The 21,232-nt window shown below is 46.4% G+C and overlaps 1 protein-coding gene across 2 annotated transcripts in view; it reads right to left on the minus strand.

Annotated features, from left to right (window-relative positions):
• TSEN15 (tRNA splicing endonuclease subunit 15) overlaps positions 1–21,232 on the minus strand; it is a 390,381-nt gene that overhangs the window by 103,953 nt on the left and 265,196 nt on the right. The window contains exon 4 of one of the 2 annotated variants that reach the window (XM_063940209.1): positions 5,734–5,804. In XM_063940209.1, the coding sequence (XP_063796279.1) occupies positions 5,734–5,804 (71 nt within the window). Of the gene's footprint in view, positions 1–5,348; positions 5,805–21,232 lie in introns of those variants that run through there. The other variant, XM_063940208.1, reaches the window with a different exon arrangement.

Here is a 21,232-nt window from a genome sequence, read left to right on the forward strand (position 1 = left end):
TTCCACCGGCCAATAATAGGTACCAACCTGATATCTCTATCACTGTTGAAAACTCGACTATCTACCCTACGCCACAAGCTCGCTGCCTAGGTGTCATCCTTGACTCTGATCTGTCCTTTGTTCCCCACATTCAATCTGTCTCAAGATCATGTTACATGCATCTAAAAAACATATCCAAAATACGACCATACCTTACACAAGACACTGCTAAAACTCTAATCCATGCTCTCATTATCTCCCGCATTGATTATTGCAATAGTCTCCTAACTGGTCTTCCCAAAACGAGACTCTCACCACTACAATCCATTCTGAATGCAGCGGCGAGGCTTATCTTCCTCGCTAGACGTTCATCGTCTGCAGATCCACTCTGTCAGTCCCTCCATTGGTTACCTGTATTCTACCGCATTCAATATAAAATACTTTTACTCACACACAAGGCCATTAACCAAACTACACCAACGTACATCACTTCGCTTATCACAAAATATCTCCCAACCCGACCTCTGCGCTCTTCACAAGACCTGCGTCTCTCATCCACACTCATTACTCGCTCCCACTCACGACTGCAGGACTTTCATCGGGCTGCACCCACTCTGTGGAATGCCCTACCACACACAATAAGACTCTCCTCTAGTCTCCAAACCTTCAAGCGTTCCCTCAAAACTCACCTCTTTAGGCAAGCGTATCAAATTCCTGAACCGCCCACATAACTTTCATAAACCTTGCTATCAAATTACATCCACTCTGTACAGTCCACACATATCCTCACATGTCTTCTCATTCTATGCAATAGATAGCACCTTTCCTTATGTACATATGCCTATAGATTGTAAGCTTGCGAGCAGGGCCTTCCTACCTCTATGACTGTTATCACCCAGTTTGTAATTGTTATTTCAAATTGTAAAGCGCAACGGAATTTGCTGCGCTATATAAGAAACTGTTAATAAATAAAATAAATAAATAAATTACCCAGGACCTCTTGTCATTAGTCCTTAGAGCACAGGAGCAGGCTCCTCCAGACCTTCCGGTAGGTCTTTTGTTTGTGCCTCCTAGGTTAAGACAGCCATCTGGGTTGTCGTTGACAGGTTTTCGAAGATGGCGCACTTCGTTCCATTGGTTGGGCTGCCATCGGCCAGACGCCTGTCTGAATTATTTATGCTGCATGTTGTGCGCCTCCACGGGTTGCCACTTGATGTGGTCTCTGACCGCGGATCCCAGTTTGTGGCCAAATTCTGGAGGGCATTTTGTTCCGATCTCCAGATTTCTGTCAGCTTGTCGTCAGGCTACCATCCGCAGTCTAATGGGCAGACTGAAAGGGTGAACCAGTCCTTGGAGCAGTTCCTCAGGTGTTATGTCTCCAAGTGTCAGACTGACTGGGTTGCTCATCTGTCCATGGCGGAGTTTGCCTATAACAACGCGGCTCACTCTGCTACAGGGATCTCTCCCTTCCTTTGTGTGTATGGGCATCATCCTAAGGCCAATTCTTTTGACCCCCTGGACTCCACGCCTGGTGGTTCCTCTGTGGTTTCGGTCCTTAGAGGTATTTGGAGGAAAGTGAAGAAAGCCCTTGTGTCTGTGTCATTAGTGACCAAAAGGGTTTTTGATAAGCGGAAAAGACCCTGCAGCTTCAAATTAGGAGACTTCGTCTGGTTGTCTACCAAGAATTTGAAGTTGAGACAGCCATCTCATAAGTTAGGCCCCCGGTTCATCGGTCCTTATAAGATCACTAGGGTTATCAATCCGGTGGCATTTCAGTTAGATCTACCCCGTTCTTTGGGTATCAATAAAACATTTCATTGTTCCCTTTTAAAACGGGCGATTAGTAATCATTCTTCCAGTGGAAGACCTTCCCCTCTTCTGATACGTGGCCAGAGGGAGTTTGTTGTTGAAAGGATTCTTGACTCCAAGATGGTTCGGGGTCGGCTGTCATTTTTGGTGCACTGGAAGGGGTATGGCCCGGAGGAGCGGTCGTGGGTGCGCAGTTGTGATCTTCATGCCCCCAGACTGTTACGCTCTTTCTTCTCGCAGTTCCCAGATAAACCCGGTGGTAGGGGTTCTTTGACCCCTCGTCAGAGGGGGGGTACTGTTAGGGTCTCCTGCTCTGTGCTGCCATGTCGTCATGGCAACCGGGAGACAAGTGCTAGCGGAGTAACCTGAGCGTAGCTGATACTCCGGTTCGGGTCTTTTGCTGTGCAGTGGTTACAGGCTCTGTGCATGGCAGGGGATCCGGTGCTGGTTTTTGTGCTCACAGTCTGTGAGGTCTGAGTGGGGCGTGGACAGCACCTGCTATATAAACCCTCTTCTCAGGTTAGGCAGATGCTGCTGAATCTTTGTTGGTTAGTCAGTTCCTGAAAGCTAGCTAGTACTGTGTAAACTTTGTATTTGTTTGTTGCTTACTGCAAATAGGCCTTGGGATTTGGTATTACACTCTGCCAATCCAGACCTAGCAGTAAGACTGGAGTCAGTCGTTTAACCTGCTGGGGTTCTTTTGCTACTCTGTGAACCTAGCAAGTTTGCGGCTGTATTCTCAGACTTGCCTGCCAAAATCCTCTCTCACTGTGCAAGGTGTTCAGGTGTCAGTTTAGTGGCAGTAAGCTGAATCAGTGCACTGCAAGTGAGGACTAGGATTGTGGAGACTCTCCTTGTGTCTATTATTCCATCTCTGACCAAGGAGTTTACTGCCACACCCGTTAGTAACCCTTTAGGGTTTTGCTGTTGCCCTTAGCAACAGCATTTCGGGTTCTCTACGTATTAAATCACTACATCTCGCTTCTTTCCATCTGAGCATTCCTAATACTAGGGAGACACCCAGTTTCTTAGCCTTTGCGCTTCTCTGTTCACTTTGTGTTTATTTTGTTACCCTATCACCTTCTGTGTATGTAATGTCATATTCCCCAGTCTGTCTGTGAGTTCATTTGTTTTGCATCCCTCACCGTTCAGACACCAGTACATTCCTGCTGGCACTGGTGTGCATAACACGGGCTCTGTACGGCGTCTGCCTTTGAACTTCCCGCATTCTCCCGATTGGCGGAAGGGGCCGATGACGTCACCCGCTCACCACGCTCTCGTGGATGCCGGGCGCAATGGTGGAAGCAGCGCCAGCAAGACACGACGACCCGGAGCCCACCGGGGGCGTCAACCGCCGGGAGACCCAGCGCACCCGGAGCGGTAAGCACGGCAGCCGCAGCGCCGCGAGTGTGACATTTAGTATCTGTCCATCATGAAAATGACTGGCATTATTTGGAGATCCTTGAGGTTTTAAATAGTGAGTCTGTGCACATGATCATGCACAAAATTGTCAAGAGCACCTAAAGGACTCAGTTACATGACCAAGACCAGCCAAAAGCCCACCTCCTCATCAGTGAGCAAGCTATAAAAACCTTTTCAGTATTTCTCAGCTTGCCATACTGTATCTTTAGTCTTAGGTGGCTTGCTACTTGGACACTATTAGTTCCAGTTATACCTTGTGCTTAGGATTTTCTTTCTTATAGATACCCAGTATCTCTTTACCCTTTAACAATTTCCTGATATCCTAGTGCCCGGTGTCTCTTTGCCACAGATTTAATCTGACCGTGATATACTACTAACTCCAGCACAACAGGGGACCTCCGTATCACCAATATAAATGTGAATCTGCTATAATATGGTTTGATGAAGGGTCTTGGTGTTTAAATGAGGTGGTTTTGAAAATAAGAACCCTAAACAGGGTAAAAAATATTGCTCACTCATGGAGGGCTATGTAATTGCCCAAACCTCCAACATTTTACTGCAATACAGTATTAACAGCAAAACCCCAATTTGGGGATATAGTAATTGCTACAAGGAATAACAGTTGTGTTTAACAATACATGACAAAAGACCCTGATCTCATCTCAGTTCTCACTGCCTTTTTGGCACCCTCACTTGCCTCCTTTTCCCCCTCCACGCGATTGACTTTTCATATCACCCCTTCAGGCTACTACTCTCTCTCACCTCCATCACCCCATAAGGGGACTGATGATCTTGTCCTCCTTATCTCCTACCACTTCCTTCCTCTTCTACAACCTGCCTCAGTCTTTTCCGCAAGATGCCTGCTCCCTCAGTGCACACCTTCTAATCTGCCACCTTCTCTTCAAACATACTTTGGTCTCCACCATTTTTAAGAGGGACAGAAAGGGAGGGGAGAAAGAGACAGTGGTAGAGAAGAGAGAAAAGGGGTGCAGAGGAGAGAGAAACCTGGTGAAAAAAAACTAGATCAAATAACACGAGAGATAAACTAGTTTAACAAATAAAGAAAGGTGAGGAAAGACATATAACACAGATGTCAGCAGCCTGATGAAACATGAGGACAGATGAAAGAAGCAGGGCTGACATAAAGTAACAGAGTGTGTCCTACTGTGAAAAAACCCAAGTAGAGTGATAACTGGATTAGACAATGAAATATTCTTTGTAGCATAGGCCTACATATAAGAGACTGCAGAAAATATTGAAATAAAAACTTTTGTTTTCAGTGTAAAATCAATCACCTTGTAACATAAAAAAATGATTCACAAATGTACTTTTATTAGAATGTTCAATAACATTTTTTCACTGTTAAATAAATATTTGTGTAAAAAAGTCAAATTACTGAGTTGCTTATACTAAAACAGAACTGGGTACCCAACACCATGTAGGTACACTTTATTAGGCTATATCAGTCAAGAAAAGAATGTGAATGGTACTACAGCACTTCAGCCTCTGAATGAAGCATGCCTGTGACATGATGCCAAAGGCTTATACGAGCAGACATACAGCAGACGTTACCCTAATGGTGTGTACACACGGTGAGATACTTTCTTACGGTTTTGATTATATAGTCAAAATTGTAAGAAAAGTTAGTGCAGATCGCAAGGTAAAAGTCATCCTGCGATCCCGATGCGATGCCGATGCGCGGTCGGCATCGCAAGCCTAGACAGACTGTGCAGGCAAGTCCAATTTTGACTATCTTGTAGAAAAGATAGTCAAAATTGACACTTAGCCAAAATCGCACAGTCAGTATCGCAAGAACAGTCATTATGTGCTTGCGATGCCGATCTAGCCCGTCGCATAGTGAGAATCGGGGTTAGCCCGAATCTCACCGTGTGTATGCACCTTAAGGCTTTGGGTTAGAAACAAAAATCCTTCCAATCACAGCATGTTACTATAAACATGTTGTGTGGGGTGCCAATATTATCATACCCTCCAACATGACCCGCCCCACTAGGTACAAAATGCTCTGTTTCTGGACTTCCCTCTTAATTTATTATTGCCATAACCTGTGAAGAAACAGCTTTCTTATCATTTAACTAGTTCAACACAGGTGATGGAAATCATAAATTAAGAGGGAAGTCCAGAAACAGAGCATTTTGTACCTAGTGGGGCGGGTCATGTTGGATGGTCTGTATTATTGGTCATTGCTTAAGCTCGACAATGTAACCAAAAGTAAACAAAAGTTGCCAGTTCTTTTATCTGAGTGCCGCATATTGGCATGAATTGAAAAAAATAATGTCACTTGCATTCATTTGAAATATCTAGTGTTGCATATTAAAAATATAACTGCAAAAGGAATCCTTAGGAATGAAGATCAAGTTGCATTGTCTGGCTACCTTAAATTCCTAATTTTCTTCTTTTTCCACCGTTTATTGTCCACGTCCTCTGCAAAATCTGGAGGATCTGGTATCACAAATCCGTCTGTCAATTTGTAATAAACAATAGTTGAATCTGATTCTACAATACCTAGAAGACAATCCTTTGATGTGCTGAGATCCTCTTCTGATGTGTGACTGAGGTTCAAAAATTGTTGAATCCTAAAGAAGAAAACAAAAAATATATTTAACAAGTAATATTAAATACAATAATCTAGATAAATACGATGCTTATAATGTACTGTGATATTTAACGCCACAATATTCCTGCATCTGTTTATCAGGAGTTTCCATTGTTCTGCTCCTCTGAATATGTAAAGCTCAGTCTGTGGCTCCTGCTTGCCTCCAATGAACTCCTCTCATCATGACAAATGCAGCCCTGTCCGTATTACCAAAATCGTATAGGTCTAAGCACTCATCTCCTGAAATACTCTACCCCAGTTATTAAGGTACCCCAATAGTCCAGGTTGTAAGGCTATCCATGCTTAGGCACAGATGACTTAATTAGTACCTCAGTAAGTTTGATTACACCAGGCCAACCTCGGCCGTCAAAGCACACTAACAGTGCAGGCTTTAGTGATATCCAGGCTTCAGCACAGATGGTTAAATCAAAATAACTGTGGTACTAATTAAATCACCTGTGCTCAAGCATGGATATCACTAAAACTTGGGACTGGATGGCAATGCCTGAATTATACCACCTGCACATAAGCAGGGATATCCCTAAAACTTGGACTGTTGGTGTGCCTCGAGGACCGAGCATGGCAATGCCTGAATTATACCGTCTGTGCATAAGCAGGGATATCCCTAAAACCTGGACTGTTGGTGTGCCTTGAGGGCCGCATTTGGAAACCACTGCTTTACAATGACCATTCTGAAGATCTGACTGCAAGATTTTCTATCCTCGCCCACTGGCAACATAACAGGCAAGAAGGAGATGAAGGATTACTTCAAAAAGGTTATATGTTCCTAGTGAGGTAAGATGATCCATAATTTACATAAGCTAACCAGTATTTATATACTTTAGGCAAAAGCAGGCAGAAATGTTCCTGCTGGGAAACAAATATTGCATTAACATCAGTTATATCTCAACGTAGTTTTGTCCAGGAGGACATTTACAACCTTTAGTTGAATTTGCTCATAACTACTGGCAGGGGGTCTATCAAGAGTTGTATGTAAACCCTATGGTTTAGATACATCTCGATGTCTGTAGGACTGCGCATGTGCAGGACCCATTCTTTAAGATGGTGTAATGGTTAGCATTACTGCCTCACAGCACTGAAATCATGGGTTCGAATCCCACCATGGCTCTGTGTGGAGTTTGTGTATTCTCCCCGTACTTGCGTGGGTTTCCTCCGGGTACTCCGGTTTCCTCCCACAATCCAAAAATATACTAATAGGTTAATTGGATCCCAACAAAATTAACCCTAGTGTGAATGTGTGCGTGTACATGTGATAGGGAATATAGATTGTAAGCTCCACTGAGGCAGGGACTGATGTGAATGGCCAAATATTATCTCTGTAAAGCGCTGCGGAATATGTGTGCGCTATATAAATAACTGGTAATAAATAAATAATAGCAGATTTGTACACTGCTCAAAAAAATGAAGGGAACACTTAAACAACACAATGTAACTCCAAGTCAATCACACTTCTGTGAAATCAAACTGTCCACTTAGGAAGCAACACTGATTGACAATCAATTTCACATGCTGTTGTGCAAATGGAATAGACAACAGGTGGGAATTAAAGGCAATTAGCAAGACACCCCCAATAAAGGAGTTGTTCTGCAAGTGGTGACCACAGACCACTTCTCAGCTCCTATGCTTTCTGGCTGATGTTTTGGTCACTTTTGAAAGCTGGCGGTGCTTTCACTCTAGTGGTAGCATGAGACGGAGTCTACAACCCACACAAGTGGCTCAGGTAGTGATGCTCATCCAGGATGGCACATCAATGCGAGCTGTGGCAAGAAGGTTTGCTGTGTCTGTCAGCGTAGTGTCCAGAGCATGGAGGCGCTACCAGGAGACAGGCCAGTACATCAGGAGACGTGGAGGAGGCCGTAGGAGGGCAACAACCCAGCAGCAGGACCGCTACCTCTGCCTTTGTGCAAAGAGGAACAGGAGGAGCACTGCCAGTGCCCTGCAAAATGACCTCCAGCAAGCCACAAATGTGCATGTGTCTACTCAAACGATCAGAAACAGACTTAATGAGGGTGGTATGAGGGCCCGACGTCCACAGGTGGGGGTTGTGCTTACAGCCCAACACCATGCAGGACGTTTGGCATTTGCCAGAGAACACCAAGATTGGCAAATTCGCCACTGGCGCCCTGTGCTCTTCACAGATGAAAGCAGGTTCTCACTGAGCACATGTGACAGACGTGACAGAGTCTGGAGACGCCAAGGAGAACGTTCTGCTGCCTGCAACATCCTCCAGCACAACCGGTTTGGCAGTGGGTCAGTAAGAGTGTGGGGTGGCATTTCTTTGGGGGGACGCACAGCCCTCCATGAGCTCGCCAGAGGTAGTCTGACTGCCATTAGGTACCGAGATGAGATCCTCAGACCCCTTGTGAGACCATATGCTGGTGCGGTTGGCCCTGAGTTCCTCCTAATGCAAGACAATGCTAGACCTCATGTGGCTGGAGTGTGTTAGCAGTTCCTGCAAGACGAAGGCATTGATGCTATGGACAGTGGCGGATTTAGCGGGGGGCGATCAGGGCGAACGCCCCCCCTACATATACCGGCAGCGGGATGGAGGCCGGGTCCCGCTGCGGTATTGGGAACGGGTTGGAGAGCGGTGCAGCACGGCGGGGGACGAGGAGAGAGAGGAGCGTCCTGACGCGCGTACAGTGACCTCTGATCTGAGCACGCCCCCTCCTTCCTGTACGCGCGTCAGGGCGCTCTCTCTCTGTCTTCGTCCTCTGCCTCGCTGCACCGCTCGGAACCCGTTCCCAATATCGCGGCGGGACCCGGCCTCCATCAATGATTAGGTGTGTGTGTGTCCCATTTCTCCCCCCTCCTCTCTTCTCCCAGCATTGTGTCCCTGCATTCTGTTGCCTCATTCAGTGTGCTATAATGTGCACTTCGGCTCATACAATGTGCTATAAAGTTAATTTTGGCTCATACAGTGTGCTATATTGTGCACTTCGGCTCATACAGTGTGCTATAACATTGGCTCATACAGTGTGCTATAACGTTGGCTCATACAGTGTGCTATAAAGTGAATTTTGGCTCATACAGTGTGCTATAAAGTGAATTTTGGCTCATACAGTGTGCTATAAAGTGAATTTTGGCTCATACAGTGTGCTATAACATTGGCTCATACAGTGTGCTATAACGTTGGCTCATACAGTGTGCTATAAAGTGAATTTTGGCTCATACAGTGTGCTATAAAGTGAATTTTGGCTCATACAGTGTGCTATAAAGTGAATTTTGGCTCATACAGTGTGCTATAACATTGGCTCATACAGTGTGCTATAACGTTGGCTCATACAGTGTGCTATAAAGTGAATTTTGGCTCATACAGTGTGCTATAAAGTGAATTTTGGCTCATACAGTGTGCTATAAAGTGAATTTTGGCTCATACAGTGTGCTATAATGTGCACTTCGGCTCATACAGTGTGCTATAACATTGGCTCATACAGTGTGCTATAACGTTGGCTCATACAGTGTGCTATAAAGTGAATTTTGGCTCATACAGTGTGCTATAAAGTGAATTTTGGCTCATACAGTGTGCTATAAAGTGAATTTTGGCTCATACAGTGTGCTATAACATTGGCTCATACAGTGTGCTATAACGTTGGCTCATACAGTGTGCTATAAAGTGAATTTTGGCTCATACAGTGTGCTATAAAGTGAATTTTGGCTCATACAGTGTGCTATAATGTGCACTTCGGCTCATACAGTGTGCTATAACATTGGCTCTTACAGTGTGCTATAACGTTGGCTCATACAGTGTGCTATAAAGTGAATTTTGGCTCATACAGTGTGCTATAAAGTGAATTTTGGCTCATACAGTGTGCTATAAAGTGAATTTTGGCTCATACAGTGTGCTATAACATTGGCTCATACAGTGTGCTATAAAGTGAATTTTGGCTCATACAGTGTGCTATAACATTGGCTCATACAGTGTGCTATAACATTGGCTCATACAGTGTGCTATAACGTTGGCTCATACAGTGTGCTATAAAGTGAATTTTGGCTCATACAGTGTGCTATAAAGTGAATTTTGGCTCATATAGTGTGCTATAAAGTGAATTTTGGCTCATACAGTGTGCTATAAAGTGAATTTTGGCTCATACAGTGTGCTATAACGTTGGCTCATACAGTGTGCTATAAAGTGAATTTTGGCTCATACAGTGTGCTATAAAGTGAATTTTGGCTCATACAGTGTGCTATAACATTGGCTCATACAGTGTGCTATAACGTTGGCTCATACAGTGTGCTATAAAGTGAATTTTGGCTCATACAGTGTGCTATAAAGTGAATTTTGGCTCATACAGTTTGCTATAACATTGGCTCATACAGTGTGCTATAACGTTGGCTCATACAGTGTGCTATAAAGTGAATTTTGGCTCATACAGTGTGCTATTGTTATGCACACCAGTGCCTGCAGGAATGTACTGGTGTTTGAACGGTTATGCAAAACAAATGGACTCACAGACAAACTGGGGAATATGACATAACGTACACAGAAGGTGATAGGGTAACAAAATACACACACAGTGAACAGAGAAGCCCAGAGGCTAAGGAACTGGGTATCTCCCTTGTATTAGAACTGCTCAGATGTAAAAAGCAAGATGTTGTGTTTTAATACGTAGAGAACCCGAAATGCTGTTGCTAAGGGCAACAGCAAAACCCTAAAGGGTTACCAACGGGTGTGGCAGTAAACTCCTTGGTCAGAGATGGAATGATAGACACAAGGAGAGCCTCCACAATCCTGATTCTCACTTGCAGTGCACAGGTTTAAGCTTACTGCCACTAAACTGACCCCTGACACCTAGCACAGTGAGACAGGATTAGACAGGCAAGTGTTAGAATACAGCCGCAAACTTGCTAAGTTCACAGAGTAATAACAGAACCCCAGCAAGCTAAACGACTGACTCCAGTCTTACTGCTAGGTCTGGATTGGCAGAGTGTAATACCAAATCCCCAGGCCTATTTGCAGTAAGCAACAAACAAATACAAAGCTACACAGTACTGGCTAACTTTCATGAACTGACTAACCAACAGAGATTCAGCAGCATCTGCTTACCCTGAAAAGAGGCCTTATAAAGCAGGTGCTGTCCACGCCCCACTCAGACCTCACAGACTGTGAGCACAAAAACCAGCACCGGATCCCCTGCCGTGCACAGAGCCTATAACCACTGCACAGCAAAAGACCCGAACCGGAGTATCAGCTGCGCTCAGGTTACTCCACTAGCACTTGTCTCCCGGTTGCCATGACGACGTGGCAGCACAGGGCAGGAGACCCTAACAGTACCCCCCCTCTGACGAGGGGTCAAAGAACCCCTACCACCGGGTTTATCGGGGAACTGCGAGAAGAAAGAGCGTATCAGTCTGGGGGCATGAAGATCACAACTGCGCACCCACGACCGCTCCTCCGGGCCATACCCCTTCCAGTGCACCAAAAATGACAGCCGACCCCGAACCACCTTGGAGTCAAGAATCCTTTCAACAACAAACTCCCTCTGGCCACGTATCAGAAGAGGGGAAGGTCTTCCACTGGAAGAAGGATTACTAATCGCCCGTTTTAAAAGGGAACAATGAAATGTTTTATTGATACCCAAAGAACGGGGCAGATCTAACTGAAATGCCACCGGATTGATAACCCTGGTGATCTTATAAGGGCCGATGAACCGGGGCCCTAACTTATGAGATGGCTGTCTCAACTTCAAATTCTTGGTAGACAACCAGACGAAGTCTCCTAATTTGAAGCTGCAGGGTCTTTTCCGCTTATCAAAAACCCTTTTGGTCACTAATGACACAGACACAAGGGCTTTCTTCACTTTCCGCCAAATACCTCTAAGGACCGAAACCACAGAGGAACCACCAGGCGTGGAGTCCAGGGGGTCAAAAGAATTGGCCTTAGGATGATGCCCATACACACAAAGGAAGGGAGAGATCCCTGTAGCAGAGTGAGCCGCGTTGTTATAGGCAAACTCCGCCATGGACAGATGAGCAACCCAGTCAGTCTGACACTTGGAGACATAACACCTGAGGAACTGCTCCAAGGACTGGTTCACCCTTTCAGTCTGCCCATTAGACTGCGGATGGTAGCCTGACGACAAGCTGACAGAAATCTGGAGATCGGAACAAAATGCCCTCCAGAATTTGGCCACAAACTGGGATCCGCGGTCAGAGACCACATCAAGTGGCAACCCGTGGAGACGCACAACATGCAGCATAAATAATTCAGACAGGCGTCTGGCTGATGGCAGCCCAACCAGTGGAACGAAGTGCGCCATCTTCGAAAACCTGTCAACGACAACCCAGATGGCTGTCATCCCTGAGGATTTGGGCAAGTCCACCACAAAATCCATTGAAATGTGGGTCCATGGCTTAGATGGGATAGAGAGTGGATGTAATGGGCCAACAGGAACCCCTCTAGGAGTCTTATTTCGGGCACAGATGTCACATGCCCGAACCCACTGATCCACATCCTTAGCCACGAGGGCCACCACACCGCCCTAGATAGCAACTCCCGAGTTCTGGCAATACCCGGGTGACCTGCCGACTTCTTGGCATGGAATTCCAGGAACACTCGCTGTCTTAACCTAGGAGGCACAAACAAAAGACCTACCGGAAGGTCTGGAGGAGCCTGCTCCTGTGCTCTAAGGACTAATGATAAGAGGTCCTGGGTAATGCCCACTTTAATACATGATGGGGAAACAATGGGCAACGGCTCCTCGGTGGTCTCCTGGATTGGAGCAAAACTCCGCGAGAGCCCATCAGCCTTGATGTTTTTTGACCCAGGGCGATATGTTATCAAAAAATTAAAGCGAGCAAAAAACAAAGCCCATCGTGCCTGCCTGGCATTGAGACGCTTCGCTGACTCTAAATATGCCAGATTCTTATGGTCAGTGAGAATTGAGACCACAAACTTAGCCCCCTCAAGCCAGTGTCTCCACTCCTCGAGTGCATCCTTAATAGTCAACAATTCCCGGTTACCCACGTCATAATTCATCTCGGCAGGCGAAAATTTACGGGAAAAGTAAGCACAGGGATGAAGGCGATTATCAGACACTCCCATCTGAGAAAGCACTGCCCCAATACCCATCTCAGAGGCATCCACCTCCACCACAAAAGGACGCTCTGGATCTGGGTGTCGCAGCACCTTGGCCGAAACAAATGCCCTTTTGAGACGGGCAAAAGCCGCTTTAGCCTCACAAGACCAGTGAGCAACATCCGCCCCTTTCTTAGTGAGTGCCACCAAGGGCGCCACTATAGACGAAAATCCAGCGATAAATCGTCTATAAAAATTCGCAAAGCCCAGGAAACGCTGAAGCGCCTTCAAACTAGTGGGCTGCACCCAATCCAGGACTGCCTGTACCTTGGAACCCTCCATTTGGAAACCTTCTGGGGAGATAATATATCCTAGAAATGCGATTTGCTGAACTTCAAATTCGCACTTCTCCAGCTTCGCCCCAAGCCGGTGGTCTCTGAGTTTCTGGAGGACTAAGCGTACATGCTTCCGATGTTCCTCCAGGGAATGGGAGAAGATTAGGATGTCATCTAAGTATACAACTAAGAATCTATCCAAATATTCCCTGAGCACATCATTCATGAAATCCTGGAAGACTGCCGGGGCATTACAGAGCCCAAAAGGCATCACCAAATATTCATAATGCCCTGAGTGGGTATTAAAGGCAGTCTTCCATTCATCCCCCTCTCTTATTCGGATTAGATTGTACGCACCGCGTAGGTCAATCTTAGAAAAAATGGTGGCAGTACGAAGCTGGTCAAACAAGACCGAAATGAGAGGCAGTGGGTATGAGTTTTTAATCGTGATACGGTTCAATTCCCTGAAGTCGATGCAGGGTCGCAACGAACCGTCCTTTTTACCCACGAAGAAGAACCCCGACCCAACTGGAGACTGTGAAGGTCTGATAAATCCCTTAGCCAAGTTCTCCTGAATGTACTCTGCCATAGCCTGAGTCTCAGGACGTGACAGGGAGTACAACCTGCTCATGGGAAGCTTAGCATTTGGCAACAAATCAATGGCACAGTCATAGGGGCGATGGGGAGGTAGTACCTCTGCAACTTTTTTGGAGAACACGTCCGCAAAATCTGCATAACACCCTGGCAATCCTGGCAAACTTAGCTGCGAGAGCCTGACTGGAAGGCTCAAGCAACTCCTGAAACAATCAGTACCCCAACTAAGAATCTCCCCAGAGACCCAGTCAAATTGAGGATTGTGGGCCCTTAACCAGGGTAACCCCAACACCAATGGGGCAAAAGTACAGACAGTCACATAAAAGGACAACTCCTCAGAGTGTGTGGCTCCAATAAACAAAGAAATCTGGCTAGTGCAAGAGGTAATTTTACCTTGGGATAATGGTTCCCCGTTTAACCCACAAATCTCAATTTCCGATGCCAAGGGTACTAAGGGAACAGAGTGTTTTAGGGCGAATTGGCGGTCCATAAAAACCCCGTCGGCCCCACTGTCCACAAAGGCCTCAGTCTTGACAGTTTGACCAAGGATCTTCAAGGTCACCGGAATGATAAAAGTCTTCTTGGGAAATTCTGACTTCTGGCCTGACAGGATATTTCCCATCACCCTCAGGCCCTGAAGTTTTCCGGCTTTTCTGGGCATGATACTACCACATGACCTTTATTCCCACAGTACAAACACAACCCCTGCTGTCTCCTCCGCGTCTTCTCACGCGAGGAGAGGCGGGTAGCCCCAATCTGCATAGGCTCCTCAGAAAATTCCTCAGAGTCTGAGGTTCCCTTGGGAAGGAAGGAAATCTCAGTCTCCCTTTCAAGCCTACGCTCTCTCAGCCGTCTATCCACCCGGATGGATAACTGCATGAGCTGATCCAAGCTATCAGGCAAGGGATATTGTACCAGTTGGTCCTTTATCTGGTTAGAAAGACCTCTTCGGTACTGGTGTCTCAGGGCTGGGTCATTCCACTGGGTATCATGGGCCAACCTCCGAAACTCCGTACAGAAAACCTCAACTGGCCTTCGCCCTTGCTTAAGGATCGAAATCTGAGCCTCGGCTGAGGCCGTCTTGTCAGGGTCATCATACAACATGCCCAGTGCCGTAAAAAAAGCATCAACACTTTTAAGCGACGGACAGTCAGGCTGCAACCCATATGCCCAGACCTGTGGGTCTCCTTGTAGCAAGGAAATCACTATGCCCACCCGCTGAATCCCTGACCCAGAAGACTGAGGCCTAAGCCGGAAGTATAGCTTGCAGCTCTCCTTGAAACAAAAGAACTGCGAGCGATCTCCAGAAAAACGATCCGGGAGATTTACTTTCGGCTCCTTAACCCCTGCAGGTGCTGCTGCTGCGGGAGCTCCGCCAGCAGCCTGGGAGGTGTGCATTTTAATGGACAAATCATTAAATTGCCGAGTCAGGACCTGCACCTGATCGACCACCTGTTGCAACGTATTTTGAGGGGTATGCTCCATATTCCCACAAAATTTCAACAGGAGTATTAGGCTGCTGAATATGTTATGCACACCAGTGCCTGCAGGAATGTACTGGTGTTTGAACTGTTATGCAAAACAAATGGACTCACAGACAAACTGGGGAATATGACATAACGTACACAGAAGGTGATAGGGTAACAAAATACACACACAGTGAACAGAGAAGCCCAGAGGCTAAGGAACTGGGTATCTCCCTTGTATTAGAACTGCTCAGATGTAAAAAGCAAGATGTTGTGTTTTAATACGTAGAGAACCCGAAATGCTGTTGCTAAGGGCAACAGCAAAACCCTAAAGGGTTACCAACGGGTGTGGCAGTAAACTCCTTGGTCAGAGATGGAATGATAGACACAAGGAGAGCCTCCACAATCCTGATTCTCACTTGCAGTGCACAGGTTTAAGCTTACTGCCACTAAACTGACCCCTGACACCTAGCACAGTGAGACAGGATTAGACAGGCAAGTGTTAGAATACAGCCGCAAACTTGCTAAGTTCACAGAGTAATAACAGAACCCCAGCAAGCTAAACGACTGACTCCAGTCTTACTGCTAGGTCTGGATTGGCAGAGTGTAATACCAAATCCCCAGGCCTATTTGCAGTAAGCAACAAACAAATACAAAGCTACACAGTACTGGCTAACTTTCATGAACTGACTAACCAACAGAGATTCAGCAGCATCTGCTTACCCTGAAAAGAGGCCTTATAAAGCAGGTGCTGTCCACGCCCCACTCAGACCTCACAGACTGTGAGCACAAAAACCAGCACCGGATCCACTGCCGTGCACAGAGCCTATAACCACTGCACAGCAAAAGACCCGAACCGGAGTATCAGCTGCGCTCAGGTTACTCCACTAGCACTTGTCTCCCGGTTGCCATGACGACGTGGCAGCACAGGGCAGGAGACCCTAACAGCTATAAAGTGAATTTTGGCTCATACAGTGTGCTATAAAGTGAATTTTGGCTCATACAGTGTGCTATAACGTTGGCTCATACAGTGTGCTATAAAGTGAATTTTGGCTCATACAGTGTGCTATAATGTGCACTTCGGCTCATACAGTGTGCTATAACATTGGCTCATACAGTGTGCTATAACGTTGGCTCATACAGTGTGCTATAAAGTGAATTTTGGCTCATACAGTGTGCTATAAAGTGAATTTTGGCTCATACAGTGTGCTATAAAGTGAATGTTGGCTCATACAGTGTGCTATAAAGTGAATTTTGGCTCATACAGTGTGCTATAAAGTGAATTTTGGCTCATACAGTGTGCTATAACGTTGGCTCATACAGTGTGCTATAAAGTGAATTTTGGCTCATACAGTGTGCTATAACGTTGGCTCATACAGTGTGCTATAATGTGAATTTCAGCTCATACAGTGTGCTTCAATGTTGAATTTCTTTGTAAGAATATCCTAATGTCTATCCCATGCATGTTTAAATTGCCCTACTGTCTTATCCTCTACCACCCCTGATGGAAGGAATGGCGATTTGGCAGTCTGTATTACCAGTGCGCAGGGTTCTCTCCACTAACTGGCAACATTTTATTAGTAATGGCAACAATAGCAAATTTTAGAAGCGAACGGGAAGGGCATTACTAAGTGGGAGGGGCTATGATTAGGGGGAGGAGTCATAATTCTTAAACCGCCCCCCCTAAAAGTTAAGTCTAGATCCGCCACTGGCTATGGACTGGCTCGCCCGTTCCCCAGACCTGAATCCAATTGAGCACATCTGGGACATCATGTCTCACTCCATCCTCCACACACAGACTGTCCAGGAGTTGGCGGATGCTTTAGTCCAGGTCTGGGAGGAGATCCCTCAGGAGACCATCCGCCACCTCATCAGGAGCATGCCCAGGCATTGTAGGGAGGTCATACAGGCACGTGGGGGCCACACACACTACTGAGCCTCATTTTTACTTGTTTTAAGGACATTACATCAAAGTTGGATCAGCCTGTAGTGTGTTTTTCCACTTTAATTTTGAGTGTGACTCCAAATCCAGACCTCCATGGGTTAATAAATTTGATTTCCATTGATCATTTTTGTGTGATTTTGTAGTCAGCACATTCAGCTATGTAAAGAACAAAGTATTTAATAAGAATATTTCATTCATTCAGATCTAGGATGTGTTGTTTAAGTGTTCCCTTTATTTTTTTGAGCAGTGTATGTTACAGCTTATAACACTTATTTATAATGGCTGCTGAGCAGGGAGGGTTAGGGTTACAGGAGCAAGTAAGTATACTTACCAATCCTGCTGCATCCCTTAAGTTTATCGGCTTCTCTAACACTGCTTTAGAGAACGTTATGAGAATTACCATTTTCATATCCATTTCTGGGGTCAGGTAGAAATCTCATCTTGCCCCCCAGCTGTCACACAGGTATTTTTTATTTTGTATTAATCTGGATCAATTAGAACTAATGGAATGGAATTAAAATAAGAATTTACTCACCGGTAATTCTATTTCTCGTAGTCCGTAGTGGATGCTGGGAACTCCGTAAGGACCATGGGGAATAGCGGGCTCCGAAGGAGGCTGGGCACTCTAGAAAGATCTTAGACTACCTGGTGTGCACTGGCTCCTCCCACTATGACCCTCCTCCAAGCCTCAGTTAGGTACTGTGCCCGGACGAGCGTACACAATAAGGAAGGATTTTGAATCCCGGGTAAGACTCATACCAGCCACACCAATCACACCGTACAACTCGTGATATGAAACACAGTTAACAGTATGAAACAATAGAGCCTCTCAACAGATGGCTCAACAATAACCCGATTTAGTTAACAAGAACTATGTACAAGTAATGCAGATAAACCGCACTTGGGATGGGCGCCCAGCATCCACTACGGACTACGAGAAATAGAATTACCGGTGAGTAAATTCTTATTTTCTCTAACGTCCTAGTGGATGCTGGGAACTCCGTAAGGACCATGGGGATTATACCAAAGCTCCCAAACGGGCGGGAGAGTGCGGATGACTCTGCAGCACCGAATGAGAGAACTCCAGGTCCTCCTCAGCCAGGGTATCAAATTTGTAGAATTTTGCAAACGTGTTTGCCCCTGACCAAGTAGCTGCTCGGCAAAGTTGTAAAGCCGAGACCCCTCGGGCAGCCGCCCAAGATGAGCCCACCTTCCTTGTGGAATGGGCAATGACAGATTTTGGCTGTGGCAGGCCTGCCACAGTATGTGCAAGCTGAATTGTACTACAAATCCAACGAGCAATAGTCTGCTTAGAAGCAGGAGCACCCAGCTTGTTGGGTGCATATAGGATAAACAGCGAGTCAGATTTTCTGACTCCAGCCGTCCTGGAAACATATATTTTCAGGGCCCTGACAACGTCTAGCAACTTGGAGTCCTCCAAATCCTTAGTAGCCGCAGGCACCACAATAGGCTGGTTCAGGTGAAACGCTGACACCACCTTAGGGAGAAATTGGGGACGAGTCCTCAATTCTGCCCTATCCATATGGAAAATCAAATAAGGGCTTTTACAACACAAAGCCGCCAATTCTGATACTCGCCTGGCAGAAGCCAAGGCCAATAACATAACCACCTTCCATGTGAGATATTTCAGATCCACGGTTTTTAGTGGTTCAAACCAAAGTGATTTTAAGAAAACTCAACACCACGTTGAGATCCCAAGGTGCCACAGGAGGCACAAACGGGGGCTGACTATGCAGCACTCCTTTTATAAATGTCTGAACTTCAGGTACTGAAGCTAGTTCTTTTTTGAAAGAAAATCGACAGAGCCGAGATCTGTACCTTAATGGAACCCAATTTAAGGCCCATAGTCACTCCTGCTTGCAGGAAATGCAGAAATCGACCTAGTTGAAATTCCTCTGTTGGGGCCCTTTCGGCCTCACACCATGCAACATATTTTCGCCATATGCGTTGATAATGAGTTGCTGTAACCACTTTCTTGGCTTTAGTAAGCGTAGGAATTACTTCCTCCGGAATACCCTTTTCCTTCAGGATCCGGCGTTCAACCGCCATGCCGTCAAACGCAGCCGCGGTAAGTCTTGGAACAGACAGGGCCCCTGCTGCCGCAGGTCCTGACTGAGTGGCAGAGGCCATTGGTCCTCTGATATAAATTCTTGAAGTTCTGGGTACCAAGCTCTTCTTGGCCATCCACGAGTATCGTTCTTACTCCTCGCCTTCTTATTATTCTCAGTACCTTTGGTATGAGAGGCAGAGGGGAGAACACCTAAACCGACTGGTACACCCACGGTGTTACCAGAGCGTCCATAGCTATCGCCTGAGGGTCCCTTGACCTGGAGCAATATCTTTTTTAGCTTTTTGTTAAGGCGGGACGCCATCATGTCCACCTGTGGCCTTTCCCAATGGTGTACAATCCTATTGGAAGACTTCTGGAGGAAGTCCCCATTCTCCCGGGTGTGAGGTCGTGTCTGTTGAGAAGATCTGCTTCCCAGATGTCCACTCCGGGAATGAACACTGCTGACAGTGCTAACACATGATTTTCCGCCTATCGGAGAATCCTTGTGGCTTCTGCCATCGCCATCCTGCTTTTTGTGCCGCCCTGTTGATTACATGAGCGACTGCCGTGATGTTGTCTGATTGGATCAGTACCGGCTGGTTTTGAAGCAGAGGCCTTGCTGGCCTCAGGGCATTGTAAATGGCCCTCAGATCCAGAATATTTATGTGTAGGGAAATAACCTGACTTGACCAAAGTCCCTGGAAGTTTCTTCCCTATGCGACTGCCCCCCAGCCTCAAAGACTGGAATCCATGGTCACTAGGACCTAGTCCTGTATGCCGAACCTGCGGCCCTCTTGAAGATGGGCACTCTGCAGCCACCACAGTAGAGATACCCTGGTCCTTGGAGACAGGGTTATCAGCCTATGCATCGGAAGATGAGATCCAGGCCACTTGTCCAACAGGTCCCTCTGAAAAGTTCTTGTATGGAACCTGCCTAATGGGATTGCTTCGTAAGAAGCTACCATTTTTCCCAGGACTCGCGTGCAATGATGCACCGCTACCTATTTTGGTTTTCAGGAGGTCTCTGACTAGAGATGACAACTCCTTGGCTTTCTCCTCCGGGAGAAACACTATTTCTGGTTTATGTCCAGAACCATCCCCAGGAACAGTAGACGTGTCATAGGAACCAGCTGTGACTTTGGACTGTTTAGAATCCACCTATGCTGTTGTAGCACTTTCCAAAATAGTGCTACCCCGACTACCAACTGCTCCTTGGACCTCGCCCTTATAACGAGATTGTCCAATTACGGGATAATTACAACTCCCTTTTTTTGAAGGAGTATCATCATTTCGGCCATTACCTTGATAAAACACCCTCGGTGCCATGTACAGTCCAAACGGCAGTGTCTGGACTTGGTAATGGTAATCCTGTACCACAAATCTGAGGTACTCCTGGCGAGGATGGTAAATGGGGACATGCAGGTAAGCATCCTTGATGTCCCGGGATACCATGTAATCCCCCTCGTCCAGGCTTGCAATAACCGCCCTGAGCGATTCCATCTTGAACTTGAATTTTTTTATGTTCAAGGATTTTAAATATAAAATGGGTCACACCGAACCATGCGGTTTCGGTACCCCAACCCGTGTGGAATAGTAACCCCGTCCTTGTTGAAGTAGGGGCACCTTGAGTATTACCTGCTGGGAATACCGCTTATTAATTGCCTCTAGCACAGCCTCCCTGCTTGAGGGAGTTGTCAGCAAAGCATATTTTAGGAAACGGCTGGGGGGAGACATCTCTAATTCCAGCTTGTACCCCTGAAATACTACTTGGAAGAAACAGGGATCCACCTGTGAGCGAGCCCACTAATTGCTGAAATTTTTGAGGCGGCCCCCCACCGTACCTGGCTACACCTGTGGAGCACCCGCGTCATGGTGTGTACTCACAGGAGGCGGGGGAAGAATCTTGATTCTGGGAACAGGCTGACTGGTGCAGCTTTTTCCCTCTACCCTTGTCTCTG

The sequence above is a fragment of the Pseudophryne corroboree genome, chromosome 9 (assembly GCF_028390025.1).
Source record: "Pseudophryne corroboree isolate aPseCor3 chromosome 9, aPseCor3.hap2, whole genome shotgun sequence".
Classification (NCBI taxonomy): Eukaryota; Metazoa; Chordata; class Amphibia; order Anura; family Myobatrachidae; genus Pseudophryne; species Pseudophryne corroboree.